Source organism: Pseudorasbora parva, chromosome 15 (assembly GCF_024679245.1).
Source record: "Pseudorasbora parva isolate DD20220531a chromosome 15, ASM2467924v1, whole genome shotgun sequence".
Taxonomy (NCBI): Eukaryota; Metazoa; Chordata; class Actinopteri; order Cypriniformes; family Gobionidae; genus Pseudorasbora; species Pseudorasbora parva.
The window spans coordinates 12,934,605-12,955,209 of record NC_090186.1 but is presented as its reverse complement, the minus strand read 5'-3'; the positions used below and the strand labels follow the sequence as shown (position 1 = coordinate 12,955,209).

General features: G+C 39.8%; 1 protein-coding gene across 2 annotated transcripts in view; it reads left to right on the top strand.

Annotated features, from left to right (window-relative positions):
• Window positions 1-909: 909 nt before the first annotated feature.
• The window catches only part of plpp3 (phospholipid phosphatase 3), a 47,238-nt gene continuing 27,542 nt past the window's right edge, over window positions 910-20,605 (top strand). The window contains exon 1 of one of the 2 annotated variants that reach the window (XM_067417156.1): window positions 910-1,473. In XM_067417156.1, the coding sequence (XP_067273257.1) occupies window positions 1,338-1,473 (136 nt within the window). In that variant the 5' untranslated portion in view covers window positions 910-1,337. The remainder of the gene's footprint in view (window positions 1,474-20,605) is intronic. The other variant, XM_067417155.1, reaches the window with a different exon arrangement.

Genomic DNA, 20,605 nt, shown 5'->3' with positions numbered 1-20,605 from the left:
GCATGGTCATTTGTGTCCCAGATCCTCTATTGAATTGGGATCAGATCTCTGACAGAGCCATTGTAGGCCAGCTAACTCTTTGTTCTGGGGCTAGTCAGATGGTAATTAAGCTTTGTGGGTGCCATCATTGTCCTACAAAACGATGAACTTCTACTGAGCTTTCATTTTTTTTAATGACCAGCTCTTTTGCAGTACTTAACTCCCCCGTCCTTTAGATTTCCAGTAGAGTTCTTAGTGTTTTGGATTGAATAATTGAGAGAAATAGTATAACAAACTTAAAAACCCATCAAAATACTGACACAATCTGAAAATGAGTCACAAAACAAAAGTATATATTATTATATGCATTCAATAATCCTAATGTATATATTATAATGTAATGTTTTTTATTTATAAAAAAGGTTATTACAAGTATTATTCATATTATTAACAACAGAATATTTTTGAAATCTCCGAAAATACCACAGTGAGTTAAAATACTGCTAAAAATACTTAGGCTATGTAATAGACGTACACTAGCTACTCATAGGCCTATATACTATTTATTAATAAAGCATATATATATAAATTACAATACTTATACATGTCTTGTTATTATTATTATTAATAACAATATATTTTTTAAACTTTTTCAAAAAATACCACAGTATTTTTGTAACCTTATGTAATATACGTGACTCAAATATACGATTTATGAAAAAAACATGCAATATCAGTGGATGAATTTATGTACTGAAAACATTATATCTGCTCAATCTAACTCCTTTCTCCTTTCGCGCATCTTATGTAGGAAAGTGAGATAACTGGTTACGGTCTGGTCACGGTGTGTTTCCAGCATTGGCCGCTAGGTGTATCTCACCGCGTATGTTTGTTTGAGTGAACGGAGTGAATGTAGCTAAGGGCCGTGGGGTTTCATTCAGCGAGGCTCGGGACAGGAGAAGGGGGCTGAGTAGTTACCGAGGGGAAGGAGGTGGAGACCAAAGGAGGATTCATAAACAGGAGTTGATCTCCTAGTTTCAAAACGCCGCTCTCAGTTCAAACTTTAAAGTAGCGTAGAACTAGATCACAACAACTCACTAACCGACCCAACACGACTCGTTCAGAGACAGAGGTGGTGCTCCACAACGCTGCGCTTTCACTGGCCAAAGTTACAGTTGAATGGACTTGATTGCACGGACAGCTCATTGTTTTCAGTAACTTTTTAGGACGTCTTCTCACTTTAGCCGGGACTCTCTCAAACTTTATACGACACGTCCTTGCTGACAAGACCACTGAAACGAACCGCCGCAGTGAATCTCTGGGATTTTTAGGAGAAAGACGACTGGAGGAACTCTCAAATGCAAAACTATATGTATGAGAAAGCGATGGCACCCGAAACAAGAAACGGAGGAACATCCACGTTAAATAACAACGGCGTAGACAACAGCAAGAGGAAACTTTTAATAGCACTAGACATCTTCTGCCTTGTCCTGGGTGAGTGTCCAACACACAGAAAGTTTGAATTTTGCATTATGTCTCAAATCAGTGCACCATCATGTGTTGGTATTTATTTGTCTGTTTATAATTAGATATCTAAGGGAAAAAAGAAAGCATGCTGCAGTAATTGAGATCACAATTGAAGCTACAAGTTGAAGGAAAAATGTGTACAGTTATATAAATGCATAAAAAGTGCAATATGTTTTGTATAGCATAATGCACCAGCTGGAATACATGCTGCCAAGTGAAGTTAAACTGGTTTAACTGTTTGTCTATAGGAGAGTATGCAAGCAAAATAAAGTGAACTACTGTTTATTGAGATAACAATGCAAAAAAGTTCATTGGTATCTTAATAAACAGAAGAATAACCGTTGCACTCTTATCACAGCCCTGTAGGATGGGCAAAGTTGCCACTGTTGTTGATGTAAAACCACTTGTTTTTTCTCCAACCTTATTTGGATTTTTTTAATGAAACCATCCTCACTCAGATGAAGGAAAGAGTTATTGTGGCCCCTTTTGCGCCCTATTGACATCTTTTGAAGTGGCATATGAACATGCTTATTATGGTTAACCGATCACTTACATGTAACAGAATCATCTGCAGTCAAAACAAGTTCTGTAAACATGACTTTCCATTCTCAGCTTTTTACAGTTGTGATCCTTCAGGGTTTTTTTTTGGTAGACCATCACGGCCATGTGCAGTTGATTTGGATCTGATGAGTTTATTATGACAGAGTTTATTTAGATTTGAAGTTCAGTACAGCCAATTGACCGTGACATACTTGCCTTACAGAGGATACACAACACGTCAATTGCTCTCAGGCACATGTCATTTTCTTTAACCCTATAAAGCTCACAGTTTAATATTTAATGCACACATTTCTAAGGGCTCTGAATTATCAACATGATCAGAACTTTGCTCGAAAACCTGTTGTACACAATCTACTATCCTACATGCCTTCTGTTATCTGATTTAAAGTTCAAAGTACATTATTTTTGATGTGACACCTGTACAAGTAAACATAAGAATGACTTTTATATTAGTAATATTGAAAGATGAAAAATGAATGTATCGAAATCTTAGGTTTAGTTTATAAATCATGCTAAATGAGATGCATCAGGCTTTTGAGGAACTTTAAATTTTATATCTCTGTCATTAATAAAATTCCGGAACGCTAAAAAATTTTGTGCAATGCAATACAATACTTTTTGGGCATAAACATATTAGAAACTGCACCAAATTGCATTTTTTTTGCTACACCTCTGAATAAAAGTTTTTTTTTTTTTTCTTCTCCTCAAGTATGCGCACTATTCTCTTATTCTCAAATATCATGTCCAAATATGGGCCATAAAAGTTTGATGTTTCAAATATGATACTCTACAAAAGCATATTTGTGACACTGCACTACAAAACATAAGGGTCATAAGGATAATTTAAAAAAAAAAACACACATCTGGAATCTGAGGGTGCAAAAAAATCTAAATATTTAGAAAATCAAAAAGTTGTCCAAATAAAGTCCTTAGCAAGTTATTAATAATAATGTTATTATTATATTATGTTTTTTTATTATGTTTTTAAAAACACATATATTATGGTTTTTTTTTTACCCTCACAATGTATTATTGGCTATTGCCACAAATATACCCTTGCGACTTATGGCTGGTTTTTTGGTCCAGGGTCACATTTAGTCTAAAGATTTTTATTTTTACTATTTCGTTAGTCAGGCTTTACGGGGTTAAAAGGAATGCATGCAAGTTTTTGATGTGCTGTCATTCACAGCTTTCACCAGCTCAGTGTGACATTGGGAGCTTGATGAAAGTGTTGCTTTCAGTGGTTAAAGATGTGCACTTGGTAACCTAAAGGTTGTAGGTTCAGACCCACAATGGGCGAACACAATTGTGCCCTCAAGCGACACTTAACCCCTCAATAACTCCAGAAGGATTGTACCTAAAATGCCGCTGAAATAAGTCAGTATTTAGTCACTATGTGAAGCTGCCTGATTTGTCATTTAGTTCAGATGCCTGGAAACCATCACACCGTCGGGTTCTCATCTTTCCTCGAAGCCTGTCAGTTCGAACCCAAAGGTTGTAGGTTCAGACCCACGATGGGCGAACACAGTTGTGCCCTCGAGCGACACACTTAACCCCTCTAACTCCAGAAGGATTGTACCTGAAATACCTCTACAGTTAGTCTGTATTTAGTTGCTAGGTGAATAGCAGCTGCCTGGTTTGTCGTTTGGTTCAGATGCCTGGAAACCATCACGGCGTCGGGTTCTCATCTTTCCTCAAAGCCTGTCAGTTCGAACCCTCCTCCTTCAGAATGGAAGGATTAACAAACTTCAGTCATCATCTTTACACATTCTTCTAGAAGAGACCCTCCAGCCCCCTGCCAGCTGGCATATGCCTCATTTAACTCCAGCCACGGCATCATATCAACTTTCTCTCCCGCTTTTAGGGGCAGAACGAGTCCCGCTGCTTTTGTTCCCAGGAATGCGGGGTAGAATGGCTTAAACATGTCGCTTTAGAGAAGTGCAAGGCTTTTGTAAGCAATTAGAATCTGTGGTTTAAAAACGCCTGTGAACCTTCCGCAGCATCCAGGACGGTTGGTGCGCTTTGAAAAGAGAAGACGTGTCTGAGCAGGATGAGGCGGGAGAGGAGGAAATCTCGCTGATTCAAGCGGCGCTTTGAGCGGCGGTCCTAAATTAGAAGTTTACAACGAGTTTGGTGACTAATAACTTCCTTTCATCGCCGTATCGTAAATGGAAACGAACCCACAGCTCTTCCTGTGCATGTTTTACTGCCTCTTTTAAACGCTACCAAAATGACGCGTTCTCTTATATAGACGCGTGAACGTATGTAACGAGTTCACAAAAAAGTCTCGCGCAAGGTGACGCTTCGCTTCAAAAGGAAGACATAAACAAACATGTTCTTTGTCATGTTTAGGATAGCGGGCTTGGCCTGTTTTCGGTGATCTTGGGAGGGGGTTTATGTGAAAGAGAGGAGACTCATTTGAAAAGGATGGCTGAAGAATGTCTCTCAGTGAATGGGCTTTGTTAGCGCTGAAGCTGCGGCCCATCCAGTGATTAGGCACTCCAAGTTCCATCTGTTGTGTAGATCTGTAGATTAGTGCGTTATCTCCATCTTTCCATCTCCATGGGCCTGGATTTCTCTCTTGCAGTCTCCAGCATCAGATACGGGGCTGATAACCTCCTCGGCTCTTGCTCGTCTGCTTTATTGCTTTTGAATCCACTTCAACCGTTAGTGTTTACACATGCGGTACATCCACACCGAGGCCGATGCTTTTGTTCCTGCCTCATTAGTAGTTCATCACTGTGGGCATTGTATCTGCAGTGTGTCTGATGCATTATGAATGTTAATGAAGCCTAAGAAAGCAGCCAGACAGATTGTATGTTTAGCGTTACCTCCTGTTGAGATAAAGCAGAGAGGCTGCAGATCAGCTCATTAGCATACAGTAGTTATAGTAACGCATAGGAGGCGTGTCTCTGACTGTCACTCCCCCTGAGGGTGGCGGGTCGCACACATTCCTGTCCATGCCACTGATAGATGAAATAGTTTACTGTTTGAGATGCCAGTGGTTTGCTTGTATAAATGGCTGTTAACTTGACTTATGAAGAATATATTCAGGCTTTAATTGCCCCCAAATCAAAGGGAAAAAATAAAAATTTGATGTATGTTTGTTGTAAAAAAAAAGTAACAAAAACTATTCTCTAATACCTTTGTTTTAATATATAATATTAATGAATAGTATAAGCGTATGTATCAAATGCATTTTTATTGTACTATTGCAATTTAAAAATATTTTACATTATATATTAAATTGTACAAATGTATATATATATATATATATATATTTTTTTTTTACTCTTATTCCTTTGTTTTAAGGATATTATTTATATTATATATCAAATAATAACAATAATATGATTATGATATTCATTTTTAATTTTTATAATACACTGTTCAAAATATTTTTGTATACTTTTATACATATTTATAATATATGGTATTTAATCATTATAATTTAATATATATATATTTTTTTAATTGTGTGTATATAATTTTTTTATTTATATTTAATTTTTATAATACACTGTTCAAAATATTTTTGTATACTTTTATACATATTTATAACATATGGTATTTAATCATTATAATTTAATATTTTTTTTTTTTTTTAATTGTGTGTATATAATTTTTTAATTTATATTTATTCATTTATTTTTGCATTACCATAATGCCAATTAGAATGGAAATTAACATAATTGTCATACAAAATAATGCCAAAAAATGTACTGGGGCCTATTGCACAAAACTAAGATACGGGATTAAGCCGGGATATCTTGGTGATCCTGGCTCAATTTATCCGCTAATATATCTTTCGTTATTGTTCTTGGTGTGAGTGTGCCTTCAGGTTACATTTACATGACAGCGCTGAACTACATTTTGCATACAGGTGACAAGATCACCAAGATATCCCGGCTTAATCCCTTATCCTAGTTTTGTGCAATAGGCCCATGGTCTGATTTTTTTTTTTTTTTTGAATTTGGGGTGACAGGGACATGCTCTGTAAGATTCATCCTAAAATGCAACATATAACATTGATGCTTTCTGCTTGGTTAGCGATGCTTGTTCGTGTGCTCATTGCTCATACCACACAAATGCAAAGCACACTTGACTTACCATTGACATTTAATCCAGTTTGCTGGTCTGAAAGGTTTGACCAAGCTGCTTCCTGGTACCTCTCTGGGGAGGTGTCCATTCTAAAAGAGTTTTCTTGTTTACTTGTTGGTATGGAAATGAGAACTCAACTTAAATGCTACAAGATATCACCACCGTTAGCGCTCACCTTGTATTAAAACAATGTGTGAACGACTTGGCCCTCATTCATTTAACCTAGCGAGGAGATCAAAGCGAAGGAAAAGGTTTCGGTCTCATGATTTCTGGTCGTTTTTAGCCGCTTTTAACTTCTCCTTTATCCGTGGCATTCCAAGAGGGCGATGGTAGAGTTATGGAGTGCCAGAGAATCCTTTGGGAGTCTCTCTCATTTAGGCCTGACTACATTAACCTCCACCTCTGAAGCTGAGAAGGTCTGGTCCACCTCTATAAATATTTTCCAGAATTTCTCAAATTCTTCATCATAGACCGAGGGCGGCTTCCACTCTTGAAGTGACATCTGGTATAATTTTGGGTCGGTGTATGCAGGAGCAAACTCAGGAAAGGGAGGGAAGAGGAAAAGGTAGTCTCGCTAGGCCGCTCTCCTGTTTTCCCTCCCTCGCTCTGACTCTTTGCCCTAGGTGTGGCCAGCTGTGCTGTGAAATGTAATCCCCCCCATTTTTTTTCTACATCGTTTCCCTTTGCCCCAAAGCGTCCCTCTTTCTCTCATTCACTGGGTGTAATTGCAGGAGACCATCTAAAGCTGCCACATGGCGTTCAGGAAAGACTTTGACCTCTGTAGCTGTCAGTCAGATGGACTGATGGAGCTCCATCAACTTCTGCTGTTGTCATGTTTCCATCTCAGTTATGTGTTAGTGTTTTACGCTTCTTTTCACCAACTCTTTAGTCCTCTTTGAACGATCACTCAGTTTTAGGGTGCGTTCACACTTGTAGTCCGGTTAGTTTGGTTCGGACCAAAAAACAAAACATATAGTCTTGGTCCGCTTAGTGTTCACACTGGCATTTTTAACAGCGAACCTAAAGTTACCGAACCAAAGGCATAGGGAGACACTCACAACCTGATTGGTCGGCTTATATGACGTAGGAGCTAGGTTACCGAACATTCAAAACAGTGCTGTGTGCCGGATTAAACGCGATCATTTTATGCATGTACATATGGCATTATTTTTACCCGCTGAGAACTCATAAAGAGCTCATAAAATGTTCAAAACATACAAAACACCACCGGGATGTCCTCCGTTGCATGCAGATAAGAGACGGCAGTTTGGTCGTCTACCGGCTAATGGGCAACACAGTAACTTTGATGAGAAGAACCGAGTATGCTTTTTGTGTGTTTTTTTTCTAACATTTTCGAAACATGCTTGTCGGTCCAAATATTGATAAGGCACTTCCTCGTTGCTTCACGTCTGCCCTCTAACGTTAACATTATTCATTTTCGATACACCGATCTTTCCGCGTCGTCAAATCAGCTGATTTGTAGCGTCGCATCTTGTGACATTACGTCCTGTTTTTGGTTCGTTTACATGTCTTTGGTCCGTGTTGAGTTCATATCAATCGAACCGCACCAGAGTTCGTTTGGAAGCGGACCGAGACCCATCTTTTTAGCAGTCTCGGCCCCTTTGTTTGGTGCGCACCAGGGTTCGGATGGCAGCCTTCACATATGTTCAAATGAACCGCACTAAACGAGCAATCGTGCCAGGGTTCGTTTTAATCGAACAAAACATGACAAGTGTGAACGTACCCTTACACGTTTCTTCCTATATTTCAGTTTACATTGGTCTTTGGACCTATATCAAATCATATAAAATAATTTTTACTATAATATATAGATGTATTTCTTGTTAATACAAGATTCGGGTTAAAAATGTATGCACTTCTTGATGGAAATACACGTTGTTCCAAGAGTCAAGCCCTCTGTAAAGTCTCCTCCAACACATCCCAAAGACCATCAATGAATTTAAGGTCTGGACTCAGGTGCCAATTCATGTGTGAAAATGATTCTTCATGCTCCTTCCTAAACCTTCCTTTCACAATTTGAGCCTTTTGAATCTTGAATATGGCCCTGATGTGCCTTTCATGGTTGTTTAAGAAATTATAAGTTTCACACTCCATTAATTAGGGTTAGAAGAACTGATCCCAAACATATAACATGCTAATCGGTGAAATAATGACCCAATCATAGAAGTATTTGCCTCTTTAAATCCAAACAGTGACTTAAAAAAATAATTCTGCTAGGCCTCTGGTCTAATGATAACCTGACGCATACCAATTATAAGAATAAAGCGCGATAGAATGTTGACTTTTTGTGAGACTTCTTTCAGACATCCTTCCTGCAGATCAGTCCTCTGTGGCTTTTTTCTGACACTTTACCTCAAGAAATGACAAAAGAAATCACCATTTCTGCTCGTTACGTAACGTGGTGACATATTAGATGAAAAATAACACCTCCTCTGACGTTAACTAAAAAATCAAGCTGGGTTCGTTGATACGTAAAACAGGATTTCAGAAGTCATTCCTCTGAATGAGAAGCTCGGATCGGTGGAAAGTGATGTTAGGAGTCTCTTGGCTCCTGAGGGAGCTGTATTTTGTAATAGTCAGCATTAAGGTTACAGTGTGATGTAGGAATGGTTTCCATATGAGTGCTCTTGGAGTACATTAGAGTCATCTGGGCCTCAGATGGAGTCACAGACTGCCTCGCCTCGGCTTTACCGCTAGTAATGACGCTGTCAAAACATGGTGCCCACGCTCGGTATTTGTGTATGTCTAAGTGCACATGTGCAGTACAATGTGTTTGACTATTTGTTCAAGAACGTGTGTGTGTGTGTGTGTGTGTGTGTGTGTGTGTGTGTGTGTGTGTGTGTGTGTGTGTGTGTGTGTGTGTGTGTGTGTGTGTGTGTGTGTGTGAGAGAGAGAGAGAGAGGCTGGTTTTTGAGGTCGCTGCCATGTGATTTAATAATATGCTTGTAGAGTTTATGCGACGAAGTGGGTTGCCGTAGGTAGCAATTACACAGGCAGACATGAGCATGAGTGACCATTATGTGTATTGTGTGTGTGTGTGTAGACTTTATCACATCCAGAGGGTCTCTTGTAGTGTGTACTCATGATAACACGCTCTTCGGTTTTCGTTACGGTCACTAAATTCCTTAGAGTGTGGACGCATTTCTCTGTGATCAGCAGCTGCATATCTCTGCCAGTTTACGGCTCTCTGTTTGTGCTCGGAACAATAGCTTAAGATCTTCAGGGTTGCGGAATCAAGTATGAGGAGCCCCTGCTGGTTTGTAGGCCTCTCTATGAGGTAAACACACAAACGATTTGTTTATTTATTCTCAGTGTAATTCTAGTCTATTTCCTTTCACTAGTCTATATTGTATCCTGTAGCTATTGTTTTAGCAAATGAGGCATTGTGTGTGTACGAGTCTATGGGATGCATCAGCTGTAGCCGACACAGCGGAACAATCACCCTCAGTTCGCCGAGCTTGATTATAATTCCAGGGTGTTTAGAGGAATGTTTCTGGAGTGTGCGCATGTTTTCTGGAATGGGATTTCTTCAAATCCAGTTTGGGAATTTCATCTAGCACCAAAAGGCCAAGGGTGACCTAGCCACCCTCACACGACAAGCGCTCTTTCACTTTTTCTGGGTCATATGGATTAAGTCCAGGGTGCTTGGCATTCCTGAGTGTAAGCCTAGCTGGCCCCTAAAGGCTGTCACCCTGCGCGCATTCTTATGTTAATGAGACCTGTGTCACCAAAGTTGATATTCTAATGTGATGGATAATACTCGATATAGCTCAAATGTGGTTTTTGGTTTCAGTTTGGCACCCCTTTAGAGAATAATTTTTTTAAGCATTGCAACTTTAGATGATTTCTTAAAGATAAAGAGTGTAATATCTGAATAAACTAGGGTGAGGGGTGAGGCTAGGAGGGATCGATGGAAATCAAATTTGCATATTTATTGAAAATAATATTAAAAATAAATCTGTGCTGTTTCAGCCAATAACTTGTGTCAGTGCATTTATATAGAGCAGTGTTGTAAAAATATGTTTTTGTTCATTAAAATATTAGAGGAAATTGAACAGAAATGAAAAGTTTACGTGCTTAACTGCTAACAGTACTAAAACCGAAATAAATGTACTTTAAAGCAATGTATAAAATATAGTCAAACCAAAAATTCAGACACCAGATATATTTTTTTACTAGTGGGTGCAGGACACTATAGTTAATTTATGTACACGGGGATAGCTAAATAAAGTAAACTGTGACATATTATACCTAATAATTCGTCTTACAGTGGACTACAGAAAATTGATATAAATTTGAGATCAAAATTATTCAGACACTGACCTGACCATGGTTTATGCTTATGTGTTTTTTCTTTAATTGCTAATGTGACCTTGGTCAATGCTGTAAAAATTGGTTAAATTGGTGATGTTGGAGCTATGGCGTTGTAGTTAGGGCCTTCAGCTGTGGAGCTTATTTGGGAGATAATAGCTTGAGCCTAGCTTGCAACATTTCCTAATCCCATTCCCCTCTCTTCTCCCCATAATTTAAGTAAGTAAAACACTTGATGTATAAATGAACACATGCATATGTCATATGCATCACTGCGTCAGTGTATCTATATTTATAGAGCTGTTTTGTCTCTGAGATCTTTTCCTGGTGGGTGGAGTAGGATCAGAACAATGCTGTGATCGTTTATACCTCCACTCTTATTGTTACCGTCTCATTACAGAAGCACACACCCACAATAATATGTTTAGCTTACACAGACATGTCAATGTATATACTCATAGACTACACAATAATAAACACATTTCGACAGTTTTTTTTCTGATCTTATGCTCTTACCACAGCTAAAGCCTCAATGCAGCTTGCACACTCTGGTAAAGTGTAGATAGATATTTTCAGATACGTTGGTTGTAGTGTTAAGTCCGTGGCGGGTCTTTCTCTTGAGCTCCAGGGCAGGGTGGGAGATGGGAGCAGTTCCTGAGCTCTACCCCAATGAAGATGCTCACGGCAGGCTGTGGTGGGCTAGGTTAACCAGGATCACAACACACCACTGACTCTGGGGTCTGTGAAGTGGGCAGAGGCGATGAAAGGATTGATGGAGAGCAAAGGAATACTCCTTCAGTCTTAAGAAGCCTCTCCTCCTGAGCTATAGGGGTTTATTTTATTTTATTGTCCTCAGTAAAGAAAAAGACAGTCGGCGTTCATTTGTTTAATTGCACTCTACTGTGAGAAGAAAAGGGCTGGGTTTGACCTTTGACCTAAGGAAACTGGCCAGCAGTTGTGCACCTAAAGGCAAAGTAAACAGACCTACCAAAGAACGTGACACAGTTGGCATAGTGACTTTTTTAGGGCTCTTAGCTGCTTGATTTAATGGTACCTCCAGAATTCTATTATGACATGCTAGGCCTATTTATTACATGATTTAAATAAACAAGAAACACTTATTTTCTTAGAAGTAACCACTATAAATTAAATGTGTGTGTCTTCGTGTCTTCTGTTAGTGAAATATATTGTTATAGTCTCCTCAAGAGGCTGTTTGTGGGTGGGGATGATATCAAAAAGGTTAAATGATAGAGAAGCTTTGACACGTTTCCATTACGGCTACATACACTGTGATTTTACCCTTGGTGGGCGTCATGTTTATATATTTATAATTTGAATAAACGTCTCATTCAGGAATGTTTGTTAAACACACAGACACTTTGACTTGAAGCTCTGTTAATATTTCTCCTCTAGTAAACACTTTTGACATGTTTGGAACTTGGAGGGCTTTTGTATCATTGCAATTCATCCTAAATAGTATGCAAGATAAGAATCACTGCATCCCAAATCAGTATGTTGAAGCTCGTAAGCCAAAGGGGCCTGGACAATTAGGGGTGTGACGGTTAATATATAACCGTGAGACCGACGGTTATAGTTAAACACCGTCATTAGAACTCTATAACCGCCAAAACAGTGTTATTAAAATATTTTTTTACAAACATAAAAAAAAAAAAAATTGTATCAGCTGACGAGGGAAACGGAGGCGGAGGAAGTGGTTCTTCGGAGGCTGCTACTGCTGGAGATGATCCGGGAGAGTGCACCACCCTCTACCAAGAAGAGAAATCTTGAAGATCATCATCTCCTTAATAAACGGAGGTCTGAAATATCTGCCCCTATACCGATCAGAGCGCGCACTGACACAGAGTTAACCCGCTATCTCCAAAAACAACCCGCGCTGACACGGAGTTAACCCGCTATCTCCAAGAACAACCAATTGACTATACGGCTAATCCATTAGCATGATGGAGAGACAATGAAACGCGCTATCTGCTCTTAGCAAAATTGGCACGTAAATACACCAACATGCTTCACCATGTACACGACCTGACCTGATTACTTTTGAGTGTGCGTCCTTATATGACGTACACAGCGCGCGCCGCGCTCACATGCACCAAGCTATAATGTTGACAAGAGAGGGATAAACGTTTTATTTCGTAAGAAGTTATGAAGATAGATGACACTGTCCCTAAACCTACACATGTAAGCAAACAATCAACTACTTCAACTGCGCCTGACATTAGAATTTATTTTTTCTGAGATGATTATTACACATTACAACGAATAAATAGCTTTTATAAAACCGTCCTGGTGACAGTTGAGAGTTGCTATGGCATCATTAAACAAATTCCAGCTGCTGGGGAGGACGGCGTCGACATCTGATGGGTAGACAAACAGAAAGCTGTGATGATTGCATATAGTGGCACTTCATATCGATTAAGTTGATATAACAGACGAACCCCATCCCCCTGGCGGTTATGTTACGAACCGTGACATTTGACTCGCATCATAACCGTCATCACCAATTCTGAAACTGGCACACCCCTAAGGACAGTATACGTTTTTTAGTGTATTTTCTTTTTAAAGGGTTACTTCAGCGATTAGCATATGGCTGTCTATCAGTAGAAACCCTGGAGTATATTCAAATGATCGCGCCTTCCAAAGGCATGAATTAAAAATGCGCCAGACTGAACACGCGCTGTGAGTGTATATGCCGCGAGTGCGGACGCGTTTACCTCAGCTCTCATAATGAGAGCTCATTCAGCTCATTCATCATGATGAATGTTATCTGACTACTGCAGCGTTTGTGCTGTGACAAGCCCTCGAGCGGCTAAATCACATTATATTGAACAGACACGTTCAGTTTTTAATTGTAGTGACTGTTCTCTAAGTGAACTGATTTTGTGAAAAAGAGCACGGTGGGGAAAGTGATCCAATCACAGTGATTCACTAGCGGTGGCTTTGGGAGTGGCCTTATAGGGCAGCGAAGCATTCTGGGAATTGTTGTCTTTCATCCCCATGAGACAAAAATACATTTTCTGTCTTATCTCAGTCTAGAAAGCACCAAAAAACAAAAAACTACATTAATGACCCAGTTTAAATACAGATTCACCTTCCCAGCGCTGAAGTACCCCATTGAGCTATGTTACCCACATTGCGTTGACATCAAAAGATTTCTCTTTTCAGTAAGTAAAAACTGTAGAGAAAAGCAAGGTTAAAGCTGTCACATAATCGTTCAATATGCATTCACCTGAAAGTGATGATACTGTACACAAGTACCAGACAACTCACAATCTCCCCCTATACTCTTTGTTCTTTAAGCTTAGAAAACATGGTTGTTTTAAGAACTGATCGCTGAAAGGTTCTGAGGGGAACCAAAAATGGTTCCAATTTTTAGGAGTTTAATGTAGTCCTCTTGAAAGAGTAAATGAAAACAAGTGAGCGAATTTGGACACGGAGTGGGACAGTAGGGTTGTGGACCCCATCCTCTGCCTAGACAGAAATTAAGTCGGCATGACCCCGACAGTGGGATTTCCCGAGCCATTGGTTGTACATTGGTTGTACTATCTTTATGGGATCGAATGAGTGCACTTGATAATATCCACTGTGATTTCAGTCCCCTCGAAGTTGAGCACTATGTAAGGGTATAGATTTTAGTCGATTTTAGACACGACTCTAGTGTTTTGCATGCAGTGCTATCAGGCCCCCAAAAGGCTGCCCACTCGGATGCCCGTTTGAAAAGGCATGACCCTGGCGTCGATTTCCGTGAGTAAAAATTGCTGCGCGTAAGCACATGTTTTGAACTGGGGCCCTGTCCCAGAGCCTATCTAATGTATTGAGAGAGTGAGAAAGGTAGGATTGCCAATGACCACAGCTTTGCTGACCTCAGCAGCTTGCATAGACAAAGCTAACGGAGCAAACCTGGTGTGTGAGAGAGCAGAGAACACAGTGAGAGCAGTGGTCCCTCTCACATACAGTAATGAAAAACAGTGAAGTCTGTCATAATCCAAATAAACATTCCCATGTTGGTTTTTCTTCCAAATTTCACACTGTGTCCTAACCAGGCTTCATGTAATAAAGAAGGCTCCTGTGACAAGTGGCAAACAATTTGTTGGAGTACCTCTGGCCAAGGTGAATTCTGATTGGTTGAAAATTGCACTTCATATAACTGAATGTTGAACAGCTGCAATTTTGTTATTTTGCCCTAGATTTCTGGAGACCATATAATGCAGAAAAAGTGGCCTGTGGGCAGTGCATAGTGTATGGGCGAACTGATAGACTCTAAGAGAGATATTATTAGTATTGATGATAACCGGGTTGGTCAAGTGGAAATGGGGTTAGTAGATCTGGGTTGAATCACATGGGTCTGTATCGGACTGTGTCTTTCTGAATATTTATAAGTGATGGGTCATGGGTATAGGTTTAGTGTGCGGGTCAGTGCTTCTGTACTACAGTGGGGGCAAAAGAGAGGCAACATGCAGGGTGCTACTGAGACCACACATTCCAAAGGTCAGGGATCATGGGTCAAAGGTGACAGAAAACGTTAATCTCCCTGTGTGTACTTCTGTGTGTGTTTTAGTGTTTAGTCTGGGTGGGTTTTGTGGTATATGTCTGGAAGCCAGAATGTATCCGTGTGTGTGTGTGTGTGTTTCTGAAATGTCAATCAAGTTTGAAATCTCTGACTTCTGAAGAATCCCACACAGGGCGTTTTCATTCCAGTTAGCAAGTGCAGAACCTTTTATAAATGGCATGTCCTCACCAAGGGGTCAAGGTCTGACATGTTAGCATGGCTTCAGGATGTACTATATACAAACCAAGCTATGCTAAGGGCCTGTCCCAAATGGCGGACTGACATTTCTGGCTATGCCTTAAAGTCCACAAGGCTGTAGGCTGTCCTGTTTCTTGCTTTTATGCTCTGATCCACACTCTTGCATGTGTAGATTCATTGTGATTGGCTCATAAATAATTGCATCCATGAGCAAAATTTCAAGTTGAAGACTTTCAAAGGTTCCTGCACCAGCTGAGCAACTTCGGATCTAGTTTCTCCAGGTATTAAAGTCTTTGGTCCGCACGTACTCTTTTCTGAAACAGTATGCTTCATGTTGTGGCGTTGCATTAGATTTCAATGCCCTCCCTCACTTCCTCTTGCCCCACTCATTTACCTTTCTCCCAGTAATTAATAAAGCCCTCCTCTTACATTTCCCTTGTTCCCAGCGGGGGTGGCTTTCTCTTTTGTCTTCAGCTTCAGTCTTTCAGCTAGTGAGAGTCTCATGAGAGCTGGCAGTGAGCCACTCATTCTCAACTGATTCCCACAAGGGTTACCCTGCCCGCTCTCTCTCACTCCGCATCCTCCACAGGCTCTCGCATTGTGTGAAGGCCCCAGCCATAAGCCCTTTGCAGATCACCAATGATAAAGCCATCAATGGAGCTGAGAACTAAACAACAAACCTTCACGTCCACCCCTTAGTGGCCACAGAGGATGTGCTTGTATCTAAAACGATTCTATTCTTGCATACTGTCATGTGTGCATTGTTTCCTCAAGGTGTAGTCCTGATTGTTGCCATTGTAGATTGAAAACGTTAGAAAGGTCTTTCCTCGTCTCAGGTGTGTTATGAATCAAGTTCACCCCAGACTCATTGTGTTTAATTGGGGCTCAGGTTGCACATTCAAGGGTGTGTGGACCAAAATGTTCTTCAGCCAAGAGTTACAAAACAACCTGAAATGATGAACAAGAGAGCAAAGTTCTGACCAAGGAAGACTATAATACCTGGAGAAAGACATTTGTTATCCTTCTCATTAATCTCAATGGCAATTGAATTGGCTAATTCTAATGCTAGCTATTCTAACCAACCAAACCCTGACACCTTAGGTCACATGTTTCACAAGGTGCTATACATGAGAGAGGTAAATCAGTAGAAGTTGGCATTCAGGGTTTAAACTTCCTGCACAGTATATGTAAAACCATTTCCTTAATTTATTCAATGTAGTAAAATATGCATTCCAAGCATGGTGTTGTCTGACTCAATGGGTCAATGAGCAATTTAGCAGATAAGCTCATACAAACATTTCTAAAGAATGTGTAAAACAACCTAGCTTATCTTGCATTATATGACTTTCTATAATTTCCTTTGCTTCGTGACACTTATGTGGTATCTTTGCACACTAGCTACATGAAGACCTGATGCGTAAGACACAGCGGCTCACATTATGAAGATACTTGACTAGATGATTTGTTGTGGCAATTGTGGTTTCTAGTTCAGAGAATATGTGTATTATTTCCACCACATTTTTACATTTGTACTTCGTGTTAACTTACCTCAGGCCTCCATCACACATGCACAGTCACGCTACATCAGTATTCTTACATCCTGTCTTGCTGTTGATCTAACTTGGTTCTGCTTTGTGTATCTAATGGACTTAAACGTGTCTATGTGTTTTATTGTGTTTGTGCTTTCGCATAATCCATTTAAAAGAGTTTTGACAGCTCAGAGTTCGGACCTCTGGGTGCACTCGTTGTTAGAGGGCAGGCGACCCCTGCCGGGAGAAGGCTTTTCCTTCATACGCATTTCTACACAAAGCTTTCTTCCCATTCATCCATGCATCTCTGTCCCAACAATGACAGATCGGCCTTTAATTGTCATATACTGCCTCTGTTCCACAATGCAGTTCACCTTCACCCCATCATGCAGTCATTACCACTGCTTTCTTTAGAGCAAGAAGCTTTTAGAAGCTTTGAAGGAAAGGTCAAACATTTCAGATATTTCCTACTACAGTTTTCTTTAAGTGCAAATTGTTAAAGGTTCTGCAACTACAGATATCTAATAGGTAGAAGTCTAGTTAAACCAAATGCATATTTAAAATTTGTACCATCAGAAAATAGTTTGTTTGAACAGCCAGACAAATCGGGGGGTGACTTTCTTTTTGACATAACCAATGGCATACAATTTTTGAAATTTTGTTAGTGACATAAATTATTCCCTTTGTCTTTTATAAGCTGTTTGACAAGTAATTTTGACTTTTTACATTGTGTGGTTTTGTCAGACTGTATTACTTCCAGTGACTTTCTTTTCAAAGTTATGTACCAGTTGGGAAAAAAATGAGCAATCAAAATCAATCAAAGCTATAAGCATTATGCCACAACCTCTGACATTTTCGCAAGTGAACATTAGATCTGTCAATGTAATCTTGCAGCAGACACCCAAACACGTTTTTCCCTGAGGCTTTATAACTGTGTAACCAGGCACCAATAGTCAATTGTCTCCAGTACGAATAATCTCATTTCCTATATAAACATTGATTTCTACAAATGATTTCCATTCTGGCCTATCAGCAGCGGCGGCCGGCTCACTAAAAAGTTGATTCAGTGGTTGCCCTTAGCGTCCTACTGGCGTCTAGCTGTTCCCCTTCTGAGAGCATAAAGGCTGCATGCCCACATCTGATAACGCAAATAGAAAAATTTCCCCCACAATACACCATTCTGCCACACACTCATAATTGTTTTGTAAGTGTGTCTGGTGTATGCATGGTGCTCGAAGTCCCAATAGATTTTGAACCCATTATTTGTCATCATTCATTATTCATTGTTCATATTGAGTATTAAGTCACACTGAATGGAGAGTTCATACGCACTGAACCCAGTGGCAAAGAGTCACATGGCAAGCTCTCTGACCAGAAGGAGTGTGGAGGTGGGGGGGGGGGGGGGGTATCCCCTAAATATGTCTTTGACAAATGAACAATGCTGATGTAAATAACACAGAATAACACCGTTAATTTACAATTTAGGAATTTATGAGACAAAATAGACATTTTTGAGACAGACCCATAGAGATGAACAGTAAGTTTATAACATAGTCATAACATAGAATAACAGTGGTACCCTGACAATCACAAAAGCCATTATATAATTTGCACATTGACTTTCACAGTTGAAATTTGGTGACATCTGACATTGAGTAAATACGTCTCGATAAGGACATTGGTCTCTTGGGCGCAAGTTAAGCTTTTAATATTTTTCATATGGCTTCCTTGACACGAGGATACAATAAGAGCTGTTTAACTTAGACAGATCCCTCTATTGTGTCTTTAGGTCACCACTCTTTAACTGTGGACATGTGGCCATTGTGAATCAGACTAAATTTATTTCTATTTAATTAACTATGCACAGACCACAGAGAGACTAGTGGTTTCCTCCCTTCCCTCTTTCTTTCAGTCTCTCATAGTTACTGTTGTACTAGGAAGTTTAAGTCGAGAGAGTTAGAATAGATGTAAAACAGATTACCTCTAGTCCCAGCCTTAGTTTGTGGCATTAAACCTTTGACAAATCTTCAAAAGGACAGCTAGATGAACAGAATTCTTGTGTCTATATTATGTCTCTAAAATGGTCTGTATTTTGTGCCTTTTGATTTGACCCGTCTCTTACATAGCCACCACGGCTCTGCTAGATTACCTTCAAGTTTTCTGATTGTCTTAAAGGGGTGGTTCTGTGTTTTTTTCTTCTTTCTAGGCTTGGTGGTGTTTATGGGGCGCAGTATAACATATCTTAATACTTCTTTCTTTATTTTAAACACCATATTTTTTCTTATATTTTACCATTATTTTACACCGCTGTCTGCACTGTCCTTTGAACAGCTTGTTTTCTTTCTCCTTTTAATGAAGCCCATCCCTCCAAAAAACGCAATGGTCTTAGATCGGATAGAGGGCCAAATGTAGTTTCATGTATTTTTATTGGCTGAAGTGCCAAGCACAGGTTGTCCGGAAACACCACACCCCTTAGCATTACAGGCAGAAGTCACATCTGCGGTGACTAGCAAGGGTTTATGATGTCACCAACCCGGGAAGAAGCTTGTTGTAGTCCAAACCGGCCGTTTTTGTAGGCAATAAACTGCCATAACTTTAAAAGACAATATCTCCGTTTTCATTGAACTTTCAGCGCTGTAACTTTGCAGATACTGTTTATGCTCAAGCAGCAACATTACACACTACTCAAAGTAAAAAAAAAAGTGAAATCGCATGCAACCACCCCTTTAAGGTGCTCTTCAGGTTGTGTCTTTTGAAATGAAGATTTATTAAGAGTTAGAAAGAGAGCAAGAGAAGAAAGAAAAGACTCTCAGCATACCATGCCCCTCTCGTGGTGATGACATGGGCAGTAGAACAACGGCGTGCTGGCATGACGCTGGCTCTCAGCCAACATCATTGGGCACAGACAGAAGGCTTTTCACTAACACATGGAATTAATGTGGAGATCTTCATACACAAACACACATTTCAGAACTATTTAGCTTGTGTAGGTGCTCAGTGCACCTCTTGAAGTTTGTGCTATGGTGACTACCAAAGTTATGCCAATGTACAACATATTTAATCCTACTAATAAAGTTTTTTTTATTATTATTTTTTTTTACTGCTTTATAAATCAGTGTTTTCGTTGTCTTTTCCAGTAAAAATCCCTAAAATATAAATAATTTCAACAAGTATGTTAGTAAAATTTGATACAATAAGAGAATTTGTTTCAGAGTTCGTTTATATATAAATACATGTAACGAATGTGTTTATAATTTGAATTTGTAGCCTAATTATGCAGATTTACCCTATACACACCCTGACAGAAATAGATTCACTATGAGTTATGTTAACATGCGTGCACATATGATGAAATATGATCGCCAGGACTTGGCTTTTTCCAGACATTCTAAGTGTGTTTGACCTTGTGGTCATAGCAGATCTGAAAACATCCCAAGCAGTGCCATAGAGGAATGTGCGTCCATGTCTGCGTGTGTTTCTGCACATGTGCCCTCGGCCAATGGATTTCCTCCACCCAGTCTCAAACCCCTGGATTGAATTGGCCAAGCAAGTTTCTCTGACCGTCCCCAACTCGAGCACCTGTGAGAGAACCCTACAAACTCCCAAGGCCCTTTATTTTCGCAGGTGTTCAAAGTGTCTACGGCGTCTAATTCCGGTAATGCTTATTCGTCTGAAAGCAGAGAGAGATTAAGGACAGAGGTGTTTGACCGCATGTAGATGAAGTAGCTTATGTTGTACGCAGCCGTATGTCTAAAAACCACAACGTGATGTTTCTTTGAGCATGTTTGAATATTATTTCACTCTGCGCTTA